The 27,398-nt window shown below is 54.2% G+C and overlaps 2 protein-coding genes across 6 annotated transcripts; both read left to right on the top strand.

The window, feature by feature from the left end:
- Positions 1 to 1,715: 1,715 nt before the first annotated feature.
- On the top strand, positions 1,716 to 11,282 carry LOC101869609 (uncharacterized). Of its 2 annotated transcripts, XM_005151208.3 has the most exons (7): positions 1,716 to 1,892; positions 4,419 to 4,646; positions 4,955 to 5,109; positions 5,775 to 5,860; positions 6,781 to 6,942; positions 8,705 to 8,783; positions 9,218 to 11,282. In XM_005151208.3, the coding sequence occupies exons 2-7, from the start codon at positions 4,451 to 4,453 to the stop codon at positions 9,347 to 9,349; spliced, it is 810 nt and encodes a 269-aa protein (XP_005151265.2). In that variant the 5' UTR covers positions 1,716 to 1,892; positions 4,419 to 4,450; the 3' UTR covers positions 9,350 to 11,282. The 2 variants fall into 2 exon arrangements, with proteins under 2 accessions (XP_005151265.2, XP_030906514.2); XM_031050654.2 differs by lacking the exon at positions 6,781 to 6,942.
- CNGA2 (cyclic nucleotide gated channel subunit alpha 2) lies at positions 9,450 to 20,599 on the top strand. Of its 4 annotated transcripts, XM_031050651.2 has the most exons (7): positions 9,450 to 9,564; positions 12,470 to 12,671; positions 13,714 to 13,855; positions 14,026 to 14,133; positions 15,270 to 15,440; positions 18,242 to 18,348; positions 19,046 to 20,599. In XM_031050651.2, the coding sequence occupies exons 3-7, from the start codon at positions 13,758 to 13,760 to the stop codon at positions 20,464 to 20,466; spliced, it is 1,905 nt and encodes a 634-aa protein (XP_030906511.2). In that variant the 5' UTR covers positions 9,450 to 9,564; positions 12,470 to 12,671; positions 13,714 to 13,757; the 3' UTR covers positions 20,467 to 20,599. The 4 variants fall into 4 exon arrangements, with proteins under 4 accessions (XP_030906511.2, XP_005151383.3, XP_030906510.2 ...); XM_005151326.3 differs by lacking the exons at positions 9,450 to 9,564; positions 12,470 to 12,671 and adding an exon at positions 17,699 to 17,806 and having other exon boundaries at positions 13,354 to 13,855; XM_031050650.2 differs by lacking the exons at positions 9,450 to 9,564; positions 12,470 to 12,671 and having other exon boundaries at positions 13,355 to 13,855.
- Positions 20,600 to 27,398: the final 6,799 nt, after the last annotated feature.

A 27,398-nucleotide genomic window follows, 5' to 3' on the forward strand; every position in this document is an offset into this window, starting at 1 on the left:
GGTCTTGGTGGCTGTGGCCATGGTGTGGAGGGCCTGCTGACAGAGGCAGCTGCAGGGCTGGGAGCTGGCTGAGCATGCCGCAGCCCGGTGATACCAATGGGTCAGGAGTAGGGCCAAACCCTGGCCAGACAGCTGTGTTAGGGCAGAGCCAGGTGCTTTGCTGTGGATCAGTGTCCCCTTTACCTGAGCAGCTGCTTTTGGCATCCAGGCAATGGGATTGGCCTTTCCCAGTCATGTTTGATGCATTCAAAAGGGGGTTGTGCCCAGCAACCCCCCAGGAATAGCCCAGACGCTGCCACCACGAGGTGTTCACCCCAGCACCAGCCTCCACCAGCACCACAAGGCTATTGTACATCCATTGCCTGCCTGTGCCCCGCTCTGTCCCAGTGATGCTCTTGCAGTCGGTGCCCTCAGCCCAGCGCTGAGGCTTGCCCAGCTCCTGGGGCAACACGTGGGGTCTGCAGCTGCTGGCACCGTGTCTGTCCCCTCCCAGGCCTTTCCTCTGCCTTTCAGCCTCAGCAAACCGGGGTTATGGGAAGACCTGACAGTGACTGTTGGGGTTGGAGCCTGGGAAGGACCAGGGGGGACAGCAGGGCACTCTGCATCCTCTGTCTTTGATGCTCGGTTGTTATCCCTGCGGTTTGTATTCTGTAAAACTTGGTATATTTCTGTGCGAGACCAAAAGGTATTTATTAAAAAACCCTCACTGTCCGAGTGGTGCAGGGTGGTGTTTTTCCACAGAGAATGTCGAGGTTTAACAGCACCCCCAGCTCCAGCTCACTTGCTCCCCTCCAATGGGATGGGGGAGAGCATCAGAAAAGTGGCTTCAAACGCGGTTTGACACGTAAAGCAAAAGCTATGCACACAGCAAAGCAATATGAGGAATTCATTCAGCACTTCCCATGGGCAGGCAGAGAAGCCATCCCCAGGATAGCAGGGCTCTATATCGTGTAATGGTTACTTGGGAAGACAAATGCCATTGCTCTGAACATCCCTCCTTCCTTCTTCCCCCAGCTCAGGGGGATGTCTCACTAGGCACAGCTGGATTTCCATCCTGTGGGCTGCTGGGGATCACATCTTGGAGGTGATGGAGGTAATGGCACCAATTCTCCCCTCCTCCAGGCACAGTCCCCAGCTAGAAGGGGATCAGATCCGTGTGCTGTGGTTCTGGGAACAAACCCCCCACACCTCCAACAGGAGCCTCTGCCTTCTCAAGGCTGTGCCTGAGAGCTGGAGGGTGTCCTGTGAGCTCTGACCAGCCGGTAGGTGAAGTGTGGAGGGATTTCCTAAGGTCTTTGCTGGGATTTAGGTGCACAAGTTGTCCTGCTGTTCCTCTGTGTGCTCCTAAACCTCTTAGATAATCCCCTTTAAATAGCAAGGCTGGGGCAGCGTGGGATTTATTTTAAGCCCTTTCAAAACCAGATTTTACGGTCAGGTCTTGGACTCTGTCCCCATTCAGAAGTGTTTAAAACTGCCGTTCATCCCAAACGGATCATTCTATCGCTGCAGACTCCGCTGCGCGCCAGGAGAGATTAGCTCTGCCCCAGCTCCCTGCTCGCATGGCCGCTCCCTGGGCCCCTGCTCTGCCTGCACTGGGGCACCGGGAGGAGCCGCGCTGAGCCCTCCCCTGGAAGCGGTTGGGTTGGCTGCGGATAAGGGAGGGGAATGAAGCTCTGGGTCTGCTCCCACCCCGGGTGTCAGGAGCATCCCCCGCAGCCCCCGGGAGGGCTCCGCGCTGATGACCGGTGCTTACCGGCGGCGGCTTTAAGCGCTGCGGGGGGGGCGGGTCGGTGGCTACCCCGGTAACACCGGCCCCGGCTCCGCCCCGGCTGGTGGTGCCGCTGCTGTTTACAGGGCCCAAAGTTGCTCTGGACGGCAAGGGAAGAGTCCAAGTAAGTGCGTCCGCTCCCTGCCCGTGCCAACCGCACCGGGGCTCGGGAACCGACGGGCTCTGCTGCCGCTCCCCGGCCCGACGGGACGGTGTCCCCCGCAGGGGCCCATGGGGCACCCCAGCCCCGCTCCCACCCTCGGTGCTCAGAGCCGGGGGGTCGTGCTCGGATCCTCCCATGGCGCTTCCCTAAGCTGAAGGCCGGGGGTGCTGCGGGGTCACCCCGGCTCTGCGTAGCCGGACCCGAGTGGGTGACAGAAGCCATTCTGCTGCCTGTCACTGCTCTCTGTCGTGACAAGGTACAGCCCGTGGGGGCTGTTGGCTCCTTTAGCAGGGAGCTGTGTACCCCAAGACCCCATTCTGAGCGGTGCGGGGGGTGCTGGACCAGGCTGGGATCCCCTCCTGCCCCGTACGGAGCTGCGGAGGGACCGAGAGAGGGCGGTTGTGGGGTTTCCCCTCCCCAGGGCAGGTTTTCCTGACTTGCAGGGCTTAAATCTACTCACGGGCTTAGTGAGCCGGAAATTCCCTGTCGCTGCGAATACAAGTGCCAAAGCAGAGCCTGAGAAGGAGTCTTCTATTGGCAAGGGAAAGGAGGTTGCTTGGCAATAGCTAGGAAAAGCCCTAAAGAAAGTTAAAGGAGGAAATCCAGCCACTTAAGCATTTTGTTCTTATGGGTTTTGACAGCTGATCTCTTTTTTTCCTTAATAGCTTAGTCTCTCAGAACTTGCTTCTCACTCCCCTCCCTTTGCTCTTTGGGAGCTGCAGCAGTTTCATAGGTGATTAGAACATGAACCGATGTGCCCTCTCCAGATTTATGGTTATTAATATCTGCTGGCTTCCCAGCGAGCAGCCTGAGGCAGCAGCACAGACCATTCGCTCCTCTAAAGCACCAAAAACGTGGAGCAGGAGCCCTGTGGTCTCCGCAGCTGTGGCTCTGGGTCTCTGATCCAGGACTGACACTGCCTTGGGACCATCCAGGACTTAACTGCCCTGCTCCTGAGCGGGGGATTCCTGCAAACCCCGTTTTATCTGGGGGGAAGCAGGTGTGTGTGTGACACCCATGGGCTGGTGTCACCCGTGCCAGGGTGGTGGAGGAGCTGTGGGGCAGGCAGGGGCTGCTGTGCCCCTGCAGAGCCCGTTTCCAACAGCAGCCCTGGGTCAGAGCTGGGCAGGTGAGGATCTGATCCTGTGTCTGTGTGGCTGGAAGCAGGAAATCGCCGGAGCTAATTTCTGTCTCGTCAATGAGAAGGTTTTTAATGAGAGAGGAGGAGAGAGCAGGGTGAGGCAGGTTACTGCAGACGTGGAGCTGGTTCTGCCACCCTCATGTACCCGGAGTTACAGGGAACAGGATCATGGCTTGGGTACTGTGTCTGCTGCGGTCCTTCGGGCTTTATCACTACATCCTGAGGCAGGAAGCAGGGTCCAAAGCACCCTGAGAAGCAGCAGTGAGGGTGGCTGCGAGCCTGGTGGGCTGGAAATGCAGCTTCGGAGACCTGGCTGCTAAATGTAGTCCCTGGATCATGATCGGAGAAGGCAGGGTCCCTGCTTGCTCACCTCTTCCCATTTCTCTTCCTTGAGGAAAGGAAAACTCCTTTCTCTGTTTGGAGCAGCCTCTCTTAGGGTGGATTCTGACCTGGTGGCAGAGGGCACAGCGAGCTCAATGGGCAGCAGCAATGAGGGTGCAGGGGTCTCTGCATGCAAGTGGCACATCTGGGGCAGTGCTGAGGTCTGGCTGCTCCAGCAGCCCTCACTTGTTGGGGTTTTCTCCTCAGCTGCAGCTTGTTGAGGAAGTATGGAGTGCTGGGAACCAGGAAGGTGCTTCTGGGGCTCTGTTCCTCCTTGGTGCCAGTTCCCTCTTGGAAGAGAGCAAAGCTGGTGCTGGCCTGGGGATGCTGGTGTGTTCCTTCTGCTCTGGGTTCAGTATCTGGAAGCTCTGCTTGGCACCAAGTCCATCTTGTTGAGCTTGGTGCAGGTCACTCAAGGAGCTGGGAGGGGAATGGGGTATGGCCCTGGGGGACACTGCAGCCAGTGTGTGTGTGGAGGAGTTCCAGTGCTCAGGTTTTCTTGGGATAACCTGGAATCTTGCCACCAAAACCCTGTTTTGTTTATAGAAAACCTCATTTTTCTGTGTATGAACACAGAAATGTGCTCCCAGCCCTCCAAAAAACTACTTCTGGATAGATGGTTTTTCCCCACTAGTTTTTAGGCTATACTGAACTGCTTTCAGGTGTGCTGAAGTGTTGCCCTTTCCTTGCTATCAATAGAGGCAGTATGCATTAACTCATGCTTTGCTCCCCTTTCTTACCCTGCCAGGCAGGAATTCCACCTGCAGCAGCAGCCCTGCATCCTTGCTCCCACCAATGGGGCTTTGTGGGACACCCTGTTCTTTGAGGCAGCTCTGACAGTGTCTGTCTTGTGGGTTGTTTTGCTTGTATTTTAGCTGTCTTATAGCACATGTGCAGGTGCCAGTTTGGAAGGGCTTTTGCCACCACTTCTGCTCAGCTCTGTCTTCCTCTGTGTGAACCCCCAGGGTGCTCAAGCAAGCTGAGGACATCAGAAAACATGTGGCTGTTTTGGGGACCGGACCCGAACCGCATCCGCTGTGATGTGCCCTTCACAGAAGCCATCAACCAAAGGATGCAGGTTCCCAGCAGACTGAGGGTAACAGACAGCCTCAGCCCTGTGGATGAGGAGCCGGTGGCAGAGGAGGTGTCTCCTTCCCTTCGGATGCACATCCCTGATAGGATTTCTCTTGCAGGTGATGGATGTCCTGGGTTGCTCTTTGGGGTGGTTGAAGGTTGGTGGGGCACTACAGCATCCTAGGGAGTAGGATCCCTTTGTGATGCCCCCAGTGGTTTGGTTTTCAAGAGGAGAGGACAGGGGTGGACATGGCAGTCAGCTTTCCTGGAGCAGTGTGGCTGGTGGCTTTCCTGTCCCTGCCTCTCCAGGCTGTCCTGCTGCTCACCCCTGCAGGACATGTGTTTCTGTGTACTCCTGAATGGGTGGATCCCTCTTCTCCCCTGAGGGCATTCCAGTTGGTTTAATCCTCCCCTTTCTCCTCTTTAGATACACCAGATGCCAGTTTGAGGCCCATGCTGCTGACCCCACAAAGGGAGATTCCCTCTGTCATGGTGCACATGGAATCTTCACAGTCCTGCCTCAGGGATGCCCCTGACCTGCACATCACCAGCAGATCGAGCTCCCAGAAGCGCAAGCGATCGGTACCGCATTGAGGGCTGATGGGGTTGCTGTGCTGGGAAGGGGCAGCAATCCCAGTGCTGGGTTTTTCCAGAGGTCTGGTATCAGCCTAAGCCAGAATGCATCTTCCAGAGTGTGACTTCTTCCTCCAGGGCCCTAGCAGTGAGGGTGTAGGGGTGGTGGGATCCCTTTGTGTCCCATCACCAGCACACACTTGCGTGCTGGGACACTGCTTCAGGACATCTCCTACTGCATTTTGTGAGCAGGAGATAGGCTGAGTGCAGGTCCCCCACAGCATCCTCCTGCTACTTGTAAAGCCCCTTTTCAACCGCTGTTTCTCCTGGGTGAAGTAGAGGAGCTGTTTCATCATTGCAGCTTACAGGGCTCTGGTGTAAGAGCTGAAAGCACATCTTGACCTTGTGCAAAACGAAGGAGAGGCCCTTGACATGGGCAGGCAGGGGCTTGGTTTGGCTGCTGGAGCTGCTTTTTCAAGTGCCTTCCCCTCCCTGAGATTCAAGAGCTGCTGCTGTATGTGTTAGGCTCCGGATTTCTGATCCCAATAGAGATCAGATCAGCAGACTCCTCACTGGTGACCCTCGCTCTGCACTGAGCACGGTTCCCCACCACCAGGTTTGGGGCTCATGTAGTGCTCCCCGCACTGAGTGCTTGATGTGTTTGATGCCAACAGGGCCACCACAGCAGCAAGTCACGGCAGAAGACTCCAAGTGACAGTGCCCTGCTGGCCATGCACAGCCCGGGCCAGCACCGTGAGCGGTGAGCATGAACCCGGGGCAGGTGGGATCAGCATCTCCTGTCCCCAGTGCTGCTTTGATGCTCCCTGGTGTCAGTGCCTGAGCTGGGGGGTATCCAGGTCAGGCCAAGGCAATGCCTAGCAAGTCCTCCTCCTGCATGAGAGGAACATGGCTTCTGGTGTCAGAGAGGTTCATACCAGGCAGTGCTAAGGCATCTGTGTGGATCTCCAGGGTGATGAGCTCCCTGCTGAGAGGTGCATGGGAGAGTTGTTGGTCCTTGCCTGGCCACTGCATCAGGAGCTGCCCACTCTTGCTTGTCCTCATCTCTCTGGCTCTGCCCATCTTCCTCTCAGTGCTTTGCAATGTGTTCTCCTGTTCTAGCACCAGCATGGTAAAGTGCTGGGGGCTGTGGGCAGGTAACCACTGGGAAATGAGACACTAGGGCTTATGGGCTTCCACAGGGCTTGTTGGAACTTGTGGTACCTTGCAGATGGAGTGGGCTAGGAGCACACTTGCTTTTCAGCTCCTTGAGTGTAGCGTGTGAGAAGCAGCACAGTGACAGTGATCCTCTGCTCATGGCCTTGGGCAGCAGACTGTCTAGTGGAGAAATTGCCTCCAATTAATCCCAGAGCAGAGCTACCTTTCCCTCTATGGTGCAGGGTTGTCCTGGGTGTCAGGAGAGCTGCTTTCTGCAATCACCCTGGGAGCAGCTGGTGAAGGTCTGGTTATCACACAGCCATGGTTGTCCTCAGAGCACTCAGGCACTTGCCTCTGAGCATGGGGGCTACTGGAGGGTTTCTCCTATTGGTTATATGGGGGTCAGGGTGCTGATGGTATCACCCAGAGATGCTTGGAGGTGCTGAAGGGCACTGCCAAATGCCAGCCTGTGCCCATGCTGGACAAGGCCAGCCAACAACAGGCGTGATTCTGTGTGCACCCCAGGCTGGACCCATGCCCCCTGCCAGCGCACAGTGCCCCGCTCCCCCTCCTCATGGGCACAGGCAGGATCTACTCCATGCAGAACATCTTCCAGACCCTGTACCTCCTGGGCCAGATGCTCTTCCACCGGCTCCAGAGCTCCCTGCAAGACCCAAAGCCACCCAGGTGACTGGCTCCTCTTGAGCCACTTCGCTGCATTCTAAGGACTCGCCTTTGCCTCGCTAAGCTATGTTACACCTCTGTAAAGCTCAGCCTGCATGGCGCAGGAGCAGGATGGTCCTGCATGGCTGCTCCTTCTCGCCTGTCCTGTCTGCCAGCTCCAGGTGCCTGGCCCAGGAGCGTTGGGTGCAGCCAGCCACTGCTAACCCAGCCCAGCCTGTGCCTTCTGCTTGGCTTGACACCAGTGCCCTGAGTGACCAAACTGCCTGGGACACTGCTGGGATTTCAGCCTCCCTGCACTGCCAGGCAGGTGCTAATTTTACTGCATGCCTTGATGGAGAGAAATGTGTGAAGGGGATTGAAATCTGGAATGGCTCAATTTAGGTCCTACCCTGAGACTTCCTCTCCTGAAGGCTGCCAGCACCCTTGGCTGTATCTTGGTCACTCTTAGTTACCCTTTTCCACTAACTGGCTGCACTGCGTTACTCATCCCATAGCTGGTGCCTCTGTCTGGGTGCAGTATGCCTGTGTGCTCACTGCAGCAGGTATGCAGTGACCTCAGTCTCTCAGTGTCCACAACACTTTTACCTCTGCAAGAGCAGTACATTTTAACCTGTTCAAAGATGTCACTGCAGCCTTAGGGTATCCCCACTGCTCTGAGGCTGCTCAGCACCGGGAGGAACATCGAGCTGCTTCTAATTCTCCTTGAGCAAAGCTTATGGGCAGAAAGGGAGGAGAGCGAGCACCCATCATCAGTGGCACACCAGCCTTCCCTCCCCAGCTGGTGTGGAGGTGCAGGCAGAGATGCTGGATGATGCTTTGTGTTGTCCCTGATTTAACCACAGCAGGCTGACTGTCTTCAATGTGGCTTTTGTTTTGAAATGAAGTCAGAGCATGCCAACAGATCTGGTTAGTGGCTATAACACCTTCTCCTTCCTCCCATCAGCAGTAGGGGAGGTTTAGGCCATAGTACCATGGTGGAGTGGTAGGTTGTGGAGCTGCTGCAATGCAGTGGGGTGAGTCCCAGGCCGCATCTCCCTTTAAAGCTAGCCACCTTGAAACATCTCTTTGTGGTACTTTGCATCGTTTCAGAGGCACACGGTATCTATTTGGTACGACAGCTTTATGCCTCTGTGCAACATTGAGGTGACTTGTTTATCCTGAGGTTTTAGTAAAGAAAAGCCTGGTCTTGGATACAGAATAGAGCATTTACCTGACAGTGACCTCCTGAAGGGGATGAGTCACTAGAAGGTAATTTCTAGCCTCCACTCTGATAGTTGTTCCCCTGGATCAACCTGGACTTTCAGTCAAAAGCTGCAGTAAGTGTCCTTTGTGAATGATTCTGTGCTGGGGGAAATTGGATTTCCTTTCTGTCGTGACTTTCATTTTGCACTGCAGTTACATTACATGGAAGCATTATCTCACAAATGTATTTTCAGACAGAGATTCACTGAATCTCCACATGCTGTCCTGACCTGTCTTCAGTGAGATCAACATCGTGTTGCAAACAGGAATAGATCCTCTTTCTTCCCCTAGGAGAGCTGTGTTAGATGTGCAGTAACCTGTATGATACCAGCAAGTGCTTGTGCCCATTGGGGTGCAGAGGAGAGTTCTGATTGCAGGAGAGCTGATGTAGGGCTAGCCCCTGAGGATGGGGACAACAGACTGAACATGCTGTCTGCATGGCTCCCCGCAGCAGTGCCATGCATGGGTGAAGGCACCTCTCAAGCAGTGTTTGTCCCTGTGCATCTCTGCTTTTCTTCCCCAGCTCCCAGGAGGCTGGCCCAGCCCCAGAGAGTGCCTTGGAGGAGGCTGGAATGACTGAGATGGCAGCAATGAGAAAGCAGGTGAGCTGGGGGTGAAGCACTGGGAAGGTTTCCTGGGAAAGCCATCAGAGGGTGAGTGAGGAGGCTCCAGGGCTCCATTGCTCAGCCTTGATGGGCTGGTGTTGCCAGTTAGTCCCAGCTGATGTTGCTAATGGGGAAGCAGGGGAGGACTTACATGTGTGCTGCCCTATCCAGCTCCAGCCCTGAGGGGGCTGTAAGGCTGCAGGAGACAGCCAGACCCCTCTGTCTGCTGGTAGCAAAGGGTTCAGATACTCTCCAGATGGGCAGGATCTCTGCTCAGGAGATCAGGATCTCTGCTGATTCTCCCACACAAGGATGGCTGCTGCTCTAACAAAGGAGGACCTGAAGATGGCAGCTCCCACACCTCCATCCTTCTCTGTCCTGCTCCAGTGTCCTGTGCAGGTTTGACAGCATCCCCACTGCTTCCCTTGCAGCTGACGAGGATCTCGAGCAGGGTGCGGGTGCTGGAGGAGCAGTGCAAGGCTTCGCAGCAGAAGGAGGTCCTGATCTACTCCGTGCTCATCTCCGCCTGCCTCATCAACACGTGGCTCTGGATGAGGAGATGATTCCCTGTGCCCTGACCTCTCCTGCCTGCTGCTGCATGGTGGCTGAGGGCAGAGCGAGGATCCCTGCTCGTGTACTTGAGCCAGTAAACCTGTGAAGCCATTTGTGTCCTCTGACCTTGACCTGCTTTCTTCACTGTAGGCCCTTGTGGATCTGTGTCCTTTAGACCCTGATGACAATGAAGGTGCCATCTCTCTCCCATGCTCTAGCATCAGAGGTGGGTGAGAGAAGCGCTGAAGCTGGACCTTGTGGCAATGGGTACTGGGGAGAGTTGGGGTACTATGGCCCAACAGGCAGAGTCCCAGGGCTGAGCTGTGGCTGCAGATGCTCTCTGTACCCTAGCAACCACCTTGTGTGTTTGATGGGGTCAGTGCTCCTGTGGGAAGCTGCTGGGAAGAGCCCAGGTCTTGCGGCTGACACAGGAGGTGCCTGTCCCGCACAGAGCCATGGAAGACCCTCCGGCCCTTGGGGTGTCTGCCAGAGGAGATGCAAACCCAAGGCATTGAGTGTTTGTGGACATGGGGTCCTGTAACAGCCCTAAATGCTGGTGGGCCCAGTCCCCTGATTCGGTCCCAGCTTGGATAACCCAGTTCTGACCCCATGAAAGTCCTCAGCCAACTGCTGGGGCCTGTTCCTCATCTTTCATTCCAACACCTGCAGAGTGGTTGAGTCTATCTAAACTGCTGATGGGTTTTCTTCTCTTCCTTGTGCCACTGCTCTTTGGTGGAGGTTTACTGCCAGGTCCCCCATCCCATAGCCCCTGCTCCAGGATGTACGGAGCTGGAGGAGTCAGCAATTCCCATCCCTGCTGCTGTGCAACCATCTTCTCAGCTCCTGTCCTGCTGGAAGCACTTCAGCAGTGTGTTTGCAAACATTCAAATCCAAAGTGACTGTCAGAGCGTTGCTGAGGTCTGGGCTTATCCTGCAGCTTGGCTCTTTCCCAGGGAGATTGAAATGGGAAACCTCCCCATGGTGACTCTGTGGATTATAAGACCTTGTACCAACAGTGATAGCACCAGACAGGCCATGGAATATTGCCCATTTGGGCAGCAGCAGATATTTGTTAGGTTGCCAATGCCAGAGGGCAGGATTGCTCCAGGTCTGCTGCCAAGCTGTAACTTCAGTGATGGTGCATGAACACAGGTGAGGGGAATCCTTGGCCTGGATGCTCTTTAGCCAAAACCAAGCTCAGCTCAAGAGCTTTGCCATTGCTTTCCTTCTGTGGATTCAGTAACACTTGGGTCTGAGGTGACTTTGAGATGCTTTTGGGGGTTCACGCAGCACATCTGCTGGAGCTGTGCCTGCAGCTCTGGGGCAGGCTTTGGCACCTCTCTGTTCCACCTATCAGTGATTGTAGCTGCACCTCCAGGTCACCCAGATGTGCCATTAGCTTATTCACAGATGTGAATGCTTGGGGGTTTGCTGCCTGCACCCATAACTGTAAATCTGGACACTGACTAATCAATAGCTGTCCTACATGTAATTGCAGGTCTGAACCTGTGGCTGAGAGCTGAGCACTGGGATATATTGCAGATGAGCACCAGGGTAGTTTGGTGTGGTTCCTATGGCTTGTGGCTCAGGGATGTGGTCAGGGTTACCAGGGGACCTTACACAGTGGGTCTGTATAAGGGGCTGCTGCTGTGTGACTTGTGCCAGGAAAGGAGGTGAAGAGTTTGCCTGGTTTCAATTCTCAGAGAGGTTGGGAAGAAGCTTGTGTTGGATTTTCTTTAAGCTGTATTTTAGGATGAGAAGGGCTGACCCTTTTGAGGACATGATTCAAAGCGAGGATTGAAGGTGTTTGGAGGAGAGATGATCAAACTGTATGTGTTCTCAAAGGCAGGTTAGAGGGGATAAAATACGACTTTTATGTAAGGTTTATATCTGGAAACCCTGACCCATAAAATGCACATTTTAATAAAGACCATGTGTTCTGGATATGTTGAGGTGTGATGGCTTTATGCATTTCCTTTCTCTCTTCCCTGCCTCCTCCTCCCAGCTCTGCCTTGTCCCAGGGCAGCACACGTGGCAGTGCTGGGTGTCTCCTGGGGTCACTGCCACAGAGATGTGCATGGCAAATAACGTGTCTTGTGCACCATGGTGCTCGAGGGAGCTGTGAGGGAGCAGCTCCTGGAGCTGCTTTTGAAGGCAGCAGCAGGCAGGGAGCAAAAGGAGAGGTGGAAGTGGTGACATGTGCCACTGTCAGTGCTCCTGGTCTGTGGTCCCCAGTGCTGAGGACAAGAGCAGGGTGATGTGCCCCTCGCTGCTGGGTGCTCACCCCACCGAGGCTGCAGAGCATCCCTTTGTACCTTCAGGCTCCTGCTGCCAGGGTGTTCAGTGAGGTCAGAACAAGTGATGTTAAAGGCTTTGAAGGAAAAGAAAAGGTAAACCTTTGATAGCAAAGGGACTCCTGGTGCTTTCAGATCAGCCTGGCAGGTGCAGGACTCCATGCACACAGCAGGAGCTGATTAGGCAAGAGGCAGGTAAAAATTAACCTCTTCCTTACTGCCTTGAGGATGCAACTTCTTTGCTATCTGGCTATGAGATGAGAATGGCTTATGTGAAGAAAATACAAAGGCAGAAACTGGTGAAAGATGCATTTTTGTGATCACCTTCAGACACTGGGGCTGTCTTCGCTGGGACTCCAGAGCAGCCCATTTCGTCCCTGAGTGTAAGGAGAGGTAAATGGATGGGAGGGTGTTAAAACGTGTCTACTTCTGCAGATCTTCCATCAGAGCAGCAGCTGTAGCACAGCCTGTGTAGCAGGGAAATGGAATCACAGGATTGCTAGGGCTGGAAGGGGCCTCTGGAGATCATCTAGTGCACTTCTTCCCTAGGGAGCAGAAGCAGGCAGCCCAGGACACAATCCTGGTGCAGCCCCTTGTGTGCAGGACCTGGGGGTCTGCCTGTCCCTGGGTGGGCAGTGATGCTTCCCTAAGGTTTGCTGGGGCTCAGGAGCCACCGGACTGCTCAGGATGGCTGCAATGTCCTGCTGGGCTCTGCCCTGAGAGATGACTGGGGTCCCTTCACCCACTGAGGATGTGACAGCGGGAGAACGGGATGTGTGGGTAGGGAAATGGAGCATCCCTGATCAGCACATTTCCCTCCTCCCCTTTCATCCCCAGACACAAAGGCTGGCTGCTGTTAACAGCTCTGAAGTGCACCTTGGTGCTCAGGATGTTGAGGATGCTCAGGGGATGGGTGTGCTGCAGTGACAATCACCTGCATGTGCATCCTGCTTGGGCAGGAGTGCAGCAGCTCTGCTTTCCTGGCTTGGCTTTGCAGCCCAACACACCTTTGTGGAAGGCTTCAGGGGACACCAGGCTCGTAAGTGGACAGTGGTGGCCTCTCAGCATAGGTTTCACTGTGCCTATGGGTGTGTGACTGCCCGTGTGTGTGATGGGGATGGGGTCTTTGTGTGTGTTACCAGAAGTGTACAAGGTGCTGCCTTCCCCATGCAGAGCCTCTGCTGTGCCAGCATGAGTGTGTGGTCTCCAGGAACCTGCCTTATCCTTGCAATAGAGGTATAACGGGTGTGCTGTGTGCCCAAGGAGGAGCAGGCAGGCTGGGAATACATGGTCTGGGTAGGGCTGGGTGATGCCTGTGTGCCTTTGGGTTTATGTATGTGCAAATCTATGTTTCTGTGAGGAGCTTTGGCACTGTGTGGTCTGTAGTAGGGCACAGCAGAGCAGGGAGGGCTGTGTGTGGTGCTCAGCTGAGGAAGCCCTGTGGGCATCTCTCATTTGTTAGAGACAAACCCTGGTGAAATCCCACTGCCCCACAGCAGCCTCTGCTTGTTAATGTGGGGTCTTCTCTGCTGCTCTCTGAAACCAGGCAGTAGCTCCTGCCAGCAGGAACCTTAGCAAGACTCTCTTTAAATAGCAAACCTTAATGTCCATCGCAGGGCAGAGATATGTGATGATGAGAGATGGGGCTCTCTGGGCAGGGCACCAGCAGGTTCCAGTGCCCTAGGGAAGGAAAGCACTTGCTCGGGTGCAATCACCCTCATTCACAAAGTCATGAATGACAGCATCTCCCTGCCAGGCCTGGCCTTGTGCTTGTACCCCTTAAGAGTCTATTTTCTCATCCTTGGGCAGGCAGTGGGGCTGAGAGCCATGGGCTCGTTGTCATGCCATGACTCACTGGGGATGCTGTTGCCCCAGCAATGGCTGAGGAGCCAGCAGCATCTTTGATGGGGTGATGTGAGATCTCCTGGGGAGGGTGAAATGTTCTGCAAGACTTAACACAGCATCAGCAAGGGCTGGGGGTGGAAATCACCCCATGGGGTTTGACCCTCTTCCTATGCTGTGTTCAGACCACATGAGGTGTCCTGCACGGATGCTCCTGTGCTGTCTTCCGCTCTATGCAGGTCTCTGGGGCAGGGTTTGTGCCCATGGTCTCTTCACATGGAGGATGATGGCCAAGAATAATGATCTGCAGAGCTCACCAGCCAACCACCATCCCTGCCCACCCGGCCAAGCCCAAGTGGAGGGGACGGGGCTCACCACGAGGTCAGGCTGCTCCCTGGTGGGCTTGGGGAGGCTCAGCTCTGTGTGTGGCTGAGGCCTGGCATGGGCAGGGCTGGGATGCCCAACCTGCTTCCTCCCATTCACCTGGCTGTGGGTGGATGCCTAACCCTAACGCACAGTGTGGCTGAGATCCCCCTCTTTCCCCACTGCAGGACCTGCTCAAGCCAGGCTGACACCTCAGAGCTGCAGAGAGGAACTCCCTCGAATGGAGGGGAGCAGCCGCCTGCCTCTGCCTTCCAAGGCAGGAGAACCTTGGCCAGGTACCTGTGTGTGAGCCTGAGCCTTCTGTACCTGGCTTTCACCCTGGGGTCAGCATCCCCTCCTGCTATATGGCATTCAGTGGCTGCAAGGAGCAGCATCTGTGAATGGTGCCATGGAGAGGGCTTCAGGAGGGAATGGCTTCATCACATCTGTGGGCCTGGGGGCTCCTTTCCATTGCAGGCAGCCTCTCTCTGTCCCATCACCCACGCTTCCCTCATGTCCCTGTGGGAATGGCAGCAGGACTGGGGAAGGAGCCGTGGGACTCTGCCAGGGTGAGCTCTCTTGCTCATATATTCTAGGTCCCACACCACAGAATCATAGGTTAGAGCTGGAAAGGACCTTAAAGATCATCAGCTTCCAACCCCTCTGCCATGTTAGCCCCCTGCAGAACTATGAAGCAGTTCTGGATGGGAATATCAGATTTTAGAGGAAGCCCCTTGCTTTTAAATTGCCCTCTTCCTCCTTTGGTTGTTTCTTTATTACCAGCTCCCTGGGTTAATGCCTCCTTTCTGTATGAGCTCAGATGGACACTTGAGTCCCCTGCACGGTTTGGGCCTGGCGCAAGCTCCCAGCTCCCTCTCAGCTCCCCGGACATTCCAGCTGCCGACAGCGTCCGGCAGCTCAGCCCGTGCTGCAGCAGGACCTGCATAGGGAGCACCGGGTGCACCCTGCCCATGGGGCACCCTCCCCAGACCGATGCAGGCACTGTCTGCACCCCGAGCTCGGCCCTGCAGCCTCCCCTCCATCGGCTCTGGCTGCTGCCGACGCTGCCACCCCCGGGGCAGCCGGAGCAGAGCTCCATGGGGCAGGCGCTCCCCATCCCTGTGCCCGCACTGCTCCCCGGGGCCGGCTCTGGCTCCCGGACGGGTCCTGTCGAGGGCTTGGGGCTCCCCTCGCACAGAACGGAGGCTCCTGGGTCCTGAGCTTCCCCTCGCTGTGGTGCTGAAGGCTCCTCTGCAGCCGCTGCCCTCGGGAAATGGCCAAATGAGCATCGCTGCGAGGGAGGAGGAGAAAGGAAATGGGGTTTAGAGGGAGCTGTGAGCGTTTTCTTCTCAGCCATAGCCACTCTGCTGGTTCCGAAGCCTTCTCCTTGCTCTGCAGACACCTCCTGACTCTTCCTCTCTCCCCCATCCAGGATAGTCCGGCTGGTGCTGGTGCTGAGGGACTGGGCCAGCAGGAGCTTGCACGAGGAGCAGCAAAGGCCAGACCCCTTCCTCGAGCGCTTCCAGGGCAGCGAATTCCAGGCGGTGGCTGCCAGGATTGCCAGTGACCTACAGGATGAGGAGACCGAGGAGGGAAACAAGAAGTAGGGTCGCTTTCCTGTGGCCACAGCATCCTCGGCTTGAGAAAGCCATGCACAGGGCTTGGGGGCTCCAGCAGTGGTGGCCAATGGAGGTGGATGGGGATGGGAAAGGGAGTGGTAGGATGCAGTAGTGGGAAGGGTCCTCCCTGCCCTCTCCGGCCAGCCTGGCACATAGGACCTGGTAGTCTGTCCCTGTGGAAAGGACCTGGACTGTCCCTTACCTATATGGCCTTCTCTTCCCTGGTCCATGCCCTGGTGGGAAGCAAACATTGCATGGCTTGTGACAGCTAGCAGAGCTCCCCATTTCCAGAGCAACTCAACACTAGGGTTGGGTCTGTGAGGAGATGTACCTTTAGCTTTTGTGCATTATGGGGAGCTGGGGACAAGGCAAGGGATGTGGGATCTCCCCACAGGAGACCACAGCAAGCACAATCACATGGGGTTTACCACTGTCATTCATCATCTGTGGGATGAAGGGAGATGAAGGGAGTGTGTTTGCTGCCCTGGCCTCCCCAGGAGCAGACACTGTGACGGCAGCTTTGTGAAAGGCTCTTTCAAATCCAGCCCTTTCATCTCCTCAGCTCTCACACCTGGTGCAAAGCTATAACCTGGTTTTTCTTCTGCTGGCTGATTAAAGGGCAGAGCTCATGGACTCCTCTGTACCCTGCCATTATCTGTGGTAATTAAAACACCAAGGAGTAATTGTTTTCTGTAGGAGAAAAAGATCTGAGCCTTGTATCTGGGCCTTTATTGGGCATGGAAAGAATTGTTCTGCCCTGTGAGGTTAAGGGGGGATTATTAATTATCAGAGGGGGATGAAGCATGCCCTGAAATGGCTCTTGGTGCCAATGGACTCATGAGGACATGGTGGTAACTTCTGCTGTTTTCTGGTCCTCATCTCTACAGGTGAGTAACAGAGGTAAGTAACCACAGGGAACTCTGAATGTGAGCTGCTGTTCACAGCTATGGGGGACTCCATGGCTGCAAAGCCATCAGGAAGAGGCAGATTCCCTCTTCCTGGGCTAACCCAGAGCTCTGGTTTCCACCTGCCATGGGCAGCACTGGTGATTTAAAGCTGGAATTACCATTATCAGCATTGTTATTGAGGTTATTAGTGCTTGTGGGTGTCACAACAGAAGTGTTTGGCTGTGGGTGGCAGTGCTTCCCGTGTGCTGGTGCTGTGGGACCAGAAGTCCCTTTCTCAAAACCCATTAAAGTTGCTCTTTCTGAGCAAAAGATAAGCACTTCTGATGGGGAAGCTGGACCCCCAGCTTGTCCATGCTGTATCCAGAGGGAGTGTGAAGGACTGCTGCTGGGTTTGTGCTGAGTGCTGCTCCCCATGTTCCAGGCACCGCGCATGCTGCTACCTGTGCTGCTGGGGAAGGAGACTTCAATGCAGAGGTTTTGCTTTTGAAGCTGTCAGAAGCAATGGGGTGGGCACAGGGAATCTGTTGGCAAGTGGGTTGGTTTTCTTCCTATCGCTGGAGGGAGTTTTCCGTGTTCAAAAGTGGGAAAGGAGAGAGGGGAAAGAGGAGTTTTGCCCTACCAGGCTGCAGCCACTGAGCTTATGTGCCCAGCTGCAGAGTTTCTGTTCCCCCCAGCTTCTCCAGTGAGATCTGGCGACTGGAGCACACACAGCTAATCTCAGAGTCCCAAGATGAGCAGGATCAAACACTTGGGAGCAGTTCAAAGGCTGGACCAGAACTGAGCAGGCTGCAGGCAGGCAGCTACAAGCAGCATGGTGATGTTAGCATTGCAATGCCAGCTGTCCTGGGTTGCTGCTCTGGGGCTTGGGCATCTCTTGGTGCTCTCACTGATCTGCGGAACACTTTCCTTCCTGCTCTAATTGATCTTCTTCTAAGATCTATCTGCATGGATCCAAACCTCATCTGGGAGAGGTAATGTCATGTACAAGAAGTTTTCTGATCATCTGCTTCCATACGTCTGTTTCTGGCTTTGCCACTTGGGTGCTGGGTGTCTATAGGCTGCCGGCTCTACCTTACTGTCCTACAGTTTCCTCTTCTGGTACATTAATGAGCTCAGTTTTAGGGATAAAGAAGCTTCCACAGTGCTGGACATTTTTGCCCAGTGCTGCTGGGATTGGTTTTATCTTACAGACTGGCATTCAAGTTGCAGCTATGTTTTAAGCCAGTCCAGTGCAAGGGTTAAAGGATGTGGCTCGGATGGTTCCTTCCAACCCTATTTTCTATATTTAGCCCTTTATTTATACATTGCCAGCTCTGGTTTCTCTCTGGTTCCAGGAAGAAATGGCAGATCTTTGTGGTGGACCCTGCAGGGGACTGGTATTACTGCTGGCTGGCTGTCATTGCAGTTCCTGTCCTCTATAACTGGTGCTTGCTCGTAGCCAGGTGAGTTGGGAGGTTGTAGGCTCCCTCTCTCCTCTGTTCAGCCTGTTCACCTGGTTGTCATTGCTCAGCTGGTATCAAATGACACTGGTGGTGCTGGGGCTGGTGCAAACCTAAAGGAAAGGGATCTCCTGCTATCTCTGTGACTTCTACAGTGCAGAGGCAGAGCATCCATCCTCTGGCCCTGGTTGGAAAGGACCATGATTTTGGGGTAAAGTGTAAGGTATATCTGGGAGGTGATTTCAAGACATTGCTTCACCTACATGAAGAGAGGACAGGGTTTTCAGAGAAAGAGGTTTTAATTTCTAGGAGAAGAGGGGCAAATGGCCAAGCTCTGTTGCAGTTAGGAGCCTCAGAATCAGCTTATTCAGCTGTAATAGCTGGAGATGATACAGAGATTTGTTGGTCTCACTACCCTATTTTATGACCTTCCCCCAGGGCTTGCTTCAATGACCTGCAAGAGACCTATGTTGTCCTCTGGCTGGTGTTAGACTACATCTCGGACTCCATCTACATTGGGGACATAGTGATCCGCCTGCGCACAGGTAAGCAGAAACAGAACCCTGGCTTGGGAGTGCTGTGCTTTAATCCCCTAGAAGTGGAGATGATCCTGCCAGGGAGAGACCTGATCTACAGCTCCATTAGAAGGAGGGGTTTGTCTCCCTTGGCACTCACTAATAGGAAGCAGTCTCCACAGAAAGAACCTAATGAGAAAAGTCTGAGGAACGGAGTAAGTTTCAGAGTGAAAGGTTAATCACCCCAGCTTCCAACTTCACCTTGGAATAATTGTACCAGATTACCTGTGTTGCTATTAGTATTCGGGCATAGTTGAAGGTCTGTATCTCTGATTTTTCATCAGTTCTGCTAATGAATTATCTACATGAGAAAACGGCAGAATTTAGTGTTCTCAGAACGTGGCAGGTAGCTGTACATTTCTGTTAGAACTGCAATAATTCATGACCTGGAGGATGGAAACCTTTGTGTCCCCATTTCTTCGTGGCAACAAACTAAATCCCTAAGTGGTATCTTTAGGTGGCTCTTGCCAGATGAAGGGCTTGAGTGATAACAAAAGCTTGTAATTGGAGTAGGTCAGGAGTAGGTCAGGTGGAAATGGTAGTATTTGGATGACCCTGTGCATACATGCGCATGTCACCCCACAAAATACTTCTCAAATGCACATACAAACCCTGAAGTGGAGTTGAACATAAGCCAAGATAATTCTGTCATATGCTTGTTCATTAGGTTTCTTGGAACAGGGGCTCCTGGTTAAGGACACGAAGAAGTTACGGGATAACTACATCCACACCTTACAGTTCAAGCTGGATGTTCTCTCCATCCTGCCCACAGACCTGGCATACTTCACTGTGGGATTGCACTGCCCTGAGCTGCGTTTCAACAGGCTGCTCCACTTCTCCCGCATGTTTGAGTTCTTCAATAGGACCGAGACCAGGACCAGCCACCCCAACATCTTCCGCATCAGCAAGTTGGTTCTTTACATCCTGGTCATCATCCACTGGAACGCTTGCATATATTATGCCATCTCCAAGGCCATAGGGCTTGGAAAGGACAGCTGGGTCTATCCCAACATCACAGACCCTGAATATAGTAATCTGACCCTGGCGTACGTCTACTGTCTCTACTGGTCTACCTTGACTTTGACGACTATTGGAGAGACCCCTCCACCTATGACTGATGAAGAATACCTCTTTGTGATCTTTGATTTCCTCATCGGTGTCCTCATCTTTGCCACCATTGTGGGGAATGTGGGATCCATGATATCCAACATGAATGCCACCAGGGCAGCGTTCCAGGCAAAAGTTGATGCTATCAAACACTACATGCAGTTCCACAAGGTCAGCAAAGACATTGAAACCAAAGTCATCAAGTGGTTTGACTATGTGTGGACCAACAAGAAAGCAGTAGATGAACGGGAAGTCCTCAAGAATCTCCCTGATAAGTTAAGGGCAGAGATTGCCATCAACGTTCACCTGGAGACGCTGAAGAAGGTGAGGATATTCCAGAACTGTGAGGCAGATCTACTGGTGGAGCTGGTGCTGAAGCTTCGCCCTCAGGTGTTCAGCCCAGGAGATTACATTTGCCGGAAAGGAGACATTGGGAAAGAGATGTATATCATCAAGGAGGGGAAGCTGGCCGTGGTGGGAGATGATGGAACGACACAGTATGCTTTGCTCACTGCAGGAAGCTGCTTTGGCGAGATCAGCATCCTCAACATTAAAGGCAGCAAAATGGGCAACAGGCGCACAGCCAACATCCGCAGCTTGGGATACTCTGATCTCTTCTGCTTGTCAAAGGAAGATCTTATGGAAGCAGTCACAGAGTATCCTGATGCCAAAAGGATCTTGGAGGAGCGTGGCCGGGAGATACTGATCAAGGAAGGGCTGCTGGATGAGTCAGCTACAGAGGAAAGCACGGAAGGGAAGAGCATGGAGGAGAGGCTGGACAGTCTGGCCTTGAACTTGGACACACTGCACGTGCGCTTTGGCCGGGTCCTGACAGAGTACAATGATGCCCAGAAGAAACTCAAGCAGCGCATCACTGTTCTGGAGTCCAGGATGAGGCAGCAGGATCTGGAGGACTTCTCTGATAGCTCAGATAGTCTGCTTGAGGATGAGGTGAAAGCTTTACTTGGTGGGACACCATGAGGAGGTGCAGAGGTCAGCTGCATGATGTCCTGCCTTCTGCTGAGACAGTGTTTGCTATCTCACAATGCAGATCCAATGGCTGCCTTGCCAGGGACTTACCTCAGGTCCTTAGCGTTGCTGCTGCCACTGCCTTGATGGCCCCAAATCAGGGGATTGTCCTAGCTCCTCCTCTGGCCTGTTGCTTTTCTTGTTGACTTCATCTGAGACATGGGGCTTGGATCACTAAAAGGAGGAGAATGGTTAATGCCACTGCTGACATTTCCTTCCAGCTTCTGCAGGAGGTCAATGCCCATCACATCTTCCTCCTGTTTGCCTTAGTAGAAGGTGGGACATGAAGGTTGAATGGAGGAGTACCTGGAAGTGTTGACCTCCCATGTATGTTGTGGTAAAGGTCAAATTACCCTAAAATGATGAAAAGTTTTTTGTCATCTCTGAATTAAATGGTAGGGTTTCTGGTTTGGGTTTTTTGTTTGTTTGTTTGTTTTTGTTATTTGTTTGTTTGGTTTTTTAAATTACTGGGATGATTTTGGTTGCAGACAAGGTAGTTTCTGTTCTGCTTTTTCTCACAACCCCAAGAGCTCTGGCTCCCAACTGTCCCTTTATCGACCCCGATCTCGCCGCTCGTTCTTTGCTTGCTCCGGACGGGGCATTCCCCCCGCCACCATCCCCTGGTGAGCAGAGCTGGGCGGCGGCCTCCCTCGGCCGCTATCGCCCTGCAGTTGCGGCAGTGCTCCAGCAGGGGGTGCTGTGAGCCGCCGAACGGCCGCGCTGCACATCCGAGCCCGGAGCCGCAGGGGCTGGCGGCGGCCGCAGCAGCCGGACACTCGCTAGGGTCGTGGGTTCGCGTCCCGCTCCGGTGCAAAGAGCCGGGCGGCGGAACCCGCAGTGATTCCCGATGGAGCCGGAGCTCCCTGCAGTGCTCAGGCACTGGAGCAGGTTGGCCAGGGCAGTGCTGGAGGCACCGTCCCTAGAAGTGTTCACAAACCATACAGATGAGGCTCTCAGTGCCATGGGTCAGTGGTGGCCTTGGCAGTCCTGGGGTAACGGTTGGACTAATGATCTTAAAGGTCTTTTCCAACCTGGTTGTTTCTATGAGTCTCAGTTCCCTTTTGCCTGCCCCATGCACCTAATCCGTACCCCTCTCGCTTGAGAGCCTGGGGGCTTTGCTTCTCTGCTGCTGCGGAGCAGGGCTGGCCAGGGCATGCAGCCAGCCTGGGGCAGCGGGTGCCTGTGTCCTGCCTGGCCCTGGGATGGGAAACTCCTCGCTCCGGGCTGCGGAACTGGCAGTTTAGGGGATATTCAGGCTTATTGCAGGGGAAAAACCCAAAAGGAAGCAAACCCAAACACCCCCTACCCCCCTCCCCCCCCCCTAATCCCGGATAATAATCCACACGGGGAATTTTAAGCCTTCAGACAAACTACCCCAGAGTCTGGCTTTGTGAATGCAGAGCAGATCCTGCTTGTTTCCTCACGGCGACAAGCCAGGAAATCAGAGATTGATGAACCGCTTGACAGGCCTGCTAATGAAATTAGCAGCAGCTCCATGGCTCTTTCGGTGCCCAGGACAGGCAGATGTTGGAGCAGAGCACACAGCTGCACTCAATTCCCAGCAGGGCGGATGTGGGGCACATCAGATACAGCTTTGGCTGCTGCCTGTTTTACAGATGGTTTCAGTAGGTACCTATCCCCCCTAAGGCTCTATGGGGAGCAGAGGGCTGCTTAAAGCTGCTCGTCAGGGCTGGCATCCAGGAGGAAAAGCTGAGGGTGCTCACTGTAAAGGTCTGCTCAGCACCTTGCAGGGACTTGCCCATGCACCACAACACATCAAATTGGTTTATCTGTGTATTACTGGTTATTTCCTTCCTTTAGATCTCTCTCATTGCAAAAAATAATGTCCTATACCACTGAGGCTTTCTCAACTGCATGATGTGGGTGAGAGACATCAAATATGGATCAAATATATTGAGGTCAGACCTGGGGGAACTGTGTGTGCCTCAGCAGGGTTCCAGTGCCATCCATTCCATTCCAGTGCCATCGAACCAGAGCTGTGGGAGAAAGGCTGGGAATCTCAGGTGTACCAGCCATTAATGTGTTATGTGGAACTGGGTTTCCCTCCCCTCTGAGCATCGCTCCTAGGAATGAAATCATCATTGCTGGATGATGCCCAGGAAAAGCTCTCATCCGCCTTTGGGAAATGTAAGTAGCCAGTTCACAGCTGGGGGGAATGGAGAGATGTGCCAGGGCACAGCAGTGATAACCCCTGCCTCCCACCTGCTTGCTTCTTGCTGTTCTTAAGAGGTTCATGAAGAAGCCACTTTGGTGACTGTGAGCAAGCCTCTCTTCTCCTTAGGCAGAGGGCAGCAGGGCTGAGAGGGCAGCACAGGAGAGCATCTGCCCTTGCCCCTTCACCAGAGCTAATTCAGGTCAGCAGGCTGCAGGCAGGGCTCGTATGGGTTTTGACCACTGGATTGCAGAATGAGCCTGGCTTTGAGCCCAGGGTCTCGCATGAAGCCTGCAGCTTCTGTATCTTGCACCACAGCCCTGGTGAGAGGGTCTGTTGACCAGGGAGAGGTGTGGGACACAGGGCTGTGGGGATGGTGGGCTCACGACTCACTGCGATACCTGATGGCTGTGGGTCTGGTGTGTGGTGTGACAGGGGCAGCAGTGCAGCTGCTCTTAGCACTGCTGAACTTGGTGATGGTCTTCTCCACAGTGTCACTGCAAGCAGGCTGCACTGCAGGGATGGAGTCTGGCTGCCCAGCTGGGACCTCAGTGGTGTGAAGCAGTGGGTCTGTGCTCCTTGTGTCTCTCCCATGGGCTCAGCTTGAAAACCAGCAAAGTTTGGAGGCAGCTCTGCAGCAGGGCCCCTCTCACCACTCCTTAAATAGTTATCCCTCCTCCAGCTCCTGCCTCCTCTGTGCCGGAGGGAACCAAGACCGCCTGCCTGCTGCTGGTGCTGCCTTCCCAGTAGTGAGGCACTGCATGCAGAGAGCTGCTGTGAGCAAGACTTCCCCCTGTTCTCCGGGGGCTGGGATGTGGAGGTGGTGTAGAAGGTCACTGGACTGCCATGCAGCTCTTCCCTGGAGCTGGGATGCTCATGCTCATTTGGATCTGAGAGCTCTGAAATCAAAGCACTGCCTTCTTCCCTGCAGGTGTGAGTGGGGTTTCAAAGGGAAGGCTCTATGCTCAGCAGCTTCCCATGGCCCATGGGTGATGCTGGATGTCCTGGGGCTGCTCCTGGGCAATGGCTGGAGAGGACAGCTGCCACCCACCAGCATAGGAGCTACTGTCAAAGTGCTTCTGGTAGTGCTGGGCAGTGTGTGTTTTCTTTGTAGCCCCTGGTGAATATCTGGGGACCTTCCTGAGGTGTTCTATTGAGTCTTGACTCACTGAAGGTGAGTTCTGCCCTTTGGAGGGGAGGTTGGTGCTGAGCACCCAGCATGTCATGGTGGGTGCTCAGTCTCAGTTTCTTCCTGTGGAGGTCAAGCCCTCTATCACCTCTGTTCATAAGGTGTGGGGCAGTATCCCCATTGCCATGAGCACGTTTCTGTGCCATAGGAGTGGAGCCACAGTGGCTGACCATTGCACCCCTCTTGCAGGTGGCATCATGCAGGTCCAGGTCAGGCTCTGTATGAGCTCCCATGCTGACTGTCTCACTTGCTCCCTCCTCCTTCTCTGTTCAGATAGGAGGGTGCACCTCCTCCTCAGTTAAACAAGCAGAAGCACCCATTCCTTCCTGCATCAGCTTGTGTTGCCATGACAGCAGCTCAGGGTGATGGGTGAGCAGGAGGTGAAGTCACCTCAGCCATCTTCCTTGGATTGATGGAGGGAAAACCTGGCGTGCTTTCCCAAAACCCCTTCTGCCCAGAGCCCACTGGCTTGGGGCTCCTGATGGGGAAAGCTTCCTTACTGCATCATGAGTCTCTCCCTGCTGTCCTCCTCCTTAGCAGGGTTGCAGTGGTGGGGTCTGAGTTGAGTGTTGAAGGCAGGATCCAGGCTGGGCTCCAGTGACACTGACACAGGACTGGCTGCCTGTGAGCTTGCCACCTCCTGTGGGGACATCCACCTTGGCTGGTTCTGCCAACCTCTGGGGTGGGAGACATGGTTCCTCCACGTGGTTTATTTAGGGTGAGAGCCTGCAGAGCCAGGATCTGCAAGGAGAGGTGCTTGTAGACTGCAGGGCTCCTTCCCTTCCCTTCCTCTATGACCTCCATCACCCTTGTCCCCTCCTTGCCCCACACAACACGTTTTCCTGTACCTGTTCCTGAACATTGCCTGTTGGTCTCAGCCACATGTCACATCACATCTTCTGGCCTAGAGAGGGGAGGGAGGGGAAATACAGCAGAGGATTTAGGCTTATCCTTCTTGGAGACAGATAAAGTCTGCGATGGAGAGCGAATCCCTCTGCCTGCCTGGCTGGATTACCTGCAGTTGTAGCAGAACCTTTGATCTCCTCCAGTGTTGTGATCCCTGTGTGTGATGTGGGATGGGGGGAGCACCAGAGGGGTGGCTGCTGTGCTCTAGGAAGAGCTGTCTCGGTGCTTTGCTTGGTGGGATGGTCTGTAATAGCTTGGATGGAGGAGAGGAAGCAAGATAGGCTGGAGGAAGAGGAGAAGACGGAACCTAAACATGTGCCTGCAATCCCTCATGGCTTTCGCTGGAGCTCAGAGGAAGCCTGATAACACACCAGGCAGAGGGTGAAGATCCTCCCATGCCCATGATGTGGTTGCAAACCTTGCTGAGGAGGCTGCCAGGGTAGTTCTGAGGGTAAGAAGTTTTGGAGGCACTGGCACTTCTCTTGGAAGCTTTTGGAGCATATCCAGAGATGCCTATCCAACGTCCTTGCCTGCAGGAGCATCCTTGCTTCTGAGCCCTCAGATGGTGATGCTGCACTTGGGTACCCTGCTGCTTCTGTAATCTAGGCCATGGTGGCATCTGCTTGGTGTGTGTGATCAGAGGGATGGGGAGCAAGATCCCAGTCCCAGTTTCTGGCTCTCTTTCCGGCCCCAGGAGGACAGCTGCCGGAAGCTACACAAGACAGAGGGGTGGGGAGATGGTGACATGGTAATGCAGAGCAGGAAAGCAGCAGTTTCTCACCTCATGGGTGGCTGTGGGTGCTTCTGAGTCTATTCATAGCTCTGTCACTGGCAGAGTGCTGTCTAGATGCTCTTCACTTGTCTCTTGAGTCACAAAGTTTCTGCTCTTGTTGAGAAGTGAGGATTCAGCAGCCACCTTCTTCTCCAGACAGACCCACAATGGCCAGGAATGGGCAGCCTCAGCTCCCATCTCATCACAACCACCTTCCTCATCTCAGGAGCTGCATGTTCCTACTAAAGAAACCTTAGTCCCTGGTGATGGGCTCCATCTCCCCTGCTCCCATTCCCATGCAAGATATAGGCTCCAACTTTAGTCCTAAACCCATCTTCCTGTAGCAGAGCAGATGAGCTGTAGATTAGAAGTTGTCTGTATTTGCTGGCCCCAAGCACCCTCCCAGTCCTGCATGTACCTGAGTCACAAAGACAACATCTGCTCTGTGTTTGCATATGGCTTCGAGATGTGAAGGTCAGAAGGGACTGCAAGTGGTGACCTTTGAGTGTGCTGTAGAAACACATCCCAACCGTGCTTCTCCCTCATGTCAGGGGGTTTACCATCAGCTAGGCTTGCAAATTCATGGGGAATGCCAAGCTTCCACGAGGGTTCACATGGAGCTGGTGTAATGGGAATCTTGGAGACTTCTTTGGTGAAGAAAAGACCCAGTGTCCTGGGGACAGTGTTTTGTACTGTTGGTGCAGAAAAGTCTTCCCCATGGTAACAAATCACAGGGAGCAAAGATACATCCGTCTGGAGCATCGCAATCCTGCTATCCCCTTTTCTCCCACGCTCCTCATCCCTCTTTCCCCCGGCTTGTTCTCAAGAGTTTTGAATGCCACATGAATCAGTACTTTTAATTAGCTGCCATTTCTCATTTCTGCTTTATTGCCTGGGTAAGCAAATTGAAAGTGAGCAGGTTGTGGTGGGCTCTAAGCACAGGATGCTTCTTGCCCCAGGAGGCTGCGAGGCACCGGGATAGGGGCTGAGAGAAGAGGTGGGGGGACATACAAAGGAGCCATGTCTGTCTTGTTTGGGGTGCTGGGGAGGAGCTGAGCAAAGTGCCCCTGTTGAGATGAGGGGCATGGGGCCACCCAGCTCTCGGCCAAGCTCCTCTGTGTCTTCACCTGGTTTTCCTGGTGGGACAAGGGACTGAGAAGGGGAAGCTGTCATGGGAACACAGAGGGGTTTTGCAGCCCCACACCATGGCAAGTTTTAGCATTGCACAGTGAGGCAGAGTGTGGGGAGCTCTCAGGCCCATGCCAGCCTTCAGGGCAGTACCTGTCACATCTGTCCCCAGGAGCATCCTGTGGGAGGCTGCAGGAGATGGAGCATAGAGGGATGGACCCTGCTTGGGGTTGGTATGGAGCTGAGCTCTTGTTTATAAGCAGATGTCCTGAACTCATCCCTTTTCCAGCCCTGCAGCATCCTTCCAGCCCTGCTCAGAGATAGGTCAATGCAGTGGTCAGATCCCAGCAGCCACAGGAGGATGTCCTCTGCCCTGAAGAGGGATCCTGCTGATCCCTATGGGTGGGAGCAAACTGCTCCCTGCTGCTGCAGGTGTAATACTCTGAGGAGCATATACAAACTGGGAACATGAACATAGAGGTATTTTCCTATGGGCAAACTTGTCCTTTGCAGAAGTTTAAAGCCTCCCTTTGCTGCTTCTGAGCTGGGCTGCTCCTGGGAACATGGCATGGTTGATGTGAGCTGTCACTGCTGTCTGCTTAACTTGCCTCTGCAGTGGTATTAGCAACAGACTGAGATTAAAGCTCCCTGCTTTTCCACTGTGCCTTCGTGTGCCAAGGCCTTTCATCAAGGTGGGGACTGGCTGCTGAAGGCTT

The sequence above is a fragment of the Melopsittacus undulatus genome, chromosome 6 (genome assembly GCF_012275295.1).
Source record: "Melopsittacus undulatus isolate bMelUnd1 chromosome 6, bMelUnd1.mat.Z, whole genome shotgun sequence".
Taxonomy (NCBI): domain Eukaryota; kingdom Metazoa; phylum Chordata; class Aves; order Psittaciformes; family Psittaculidae; genus Melopsittacus; species Melopsittacus undulatus.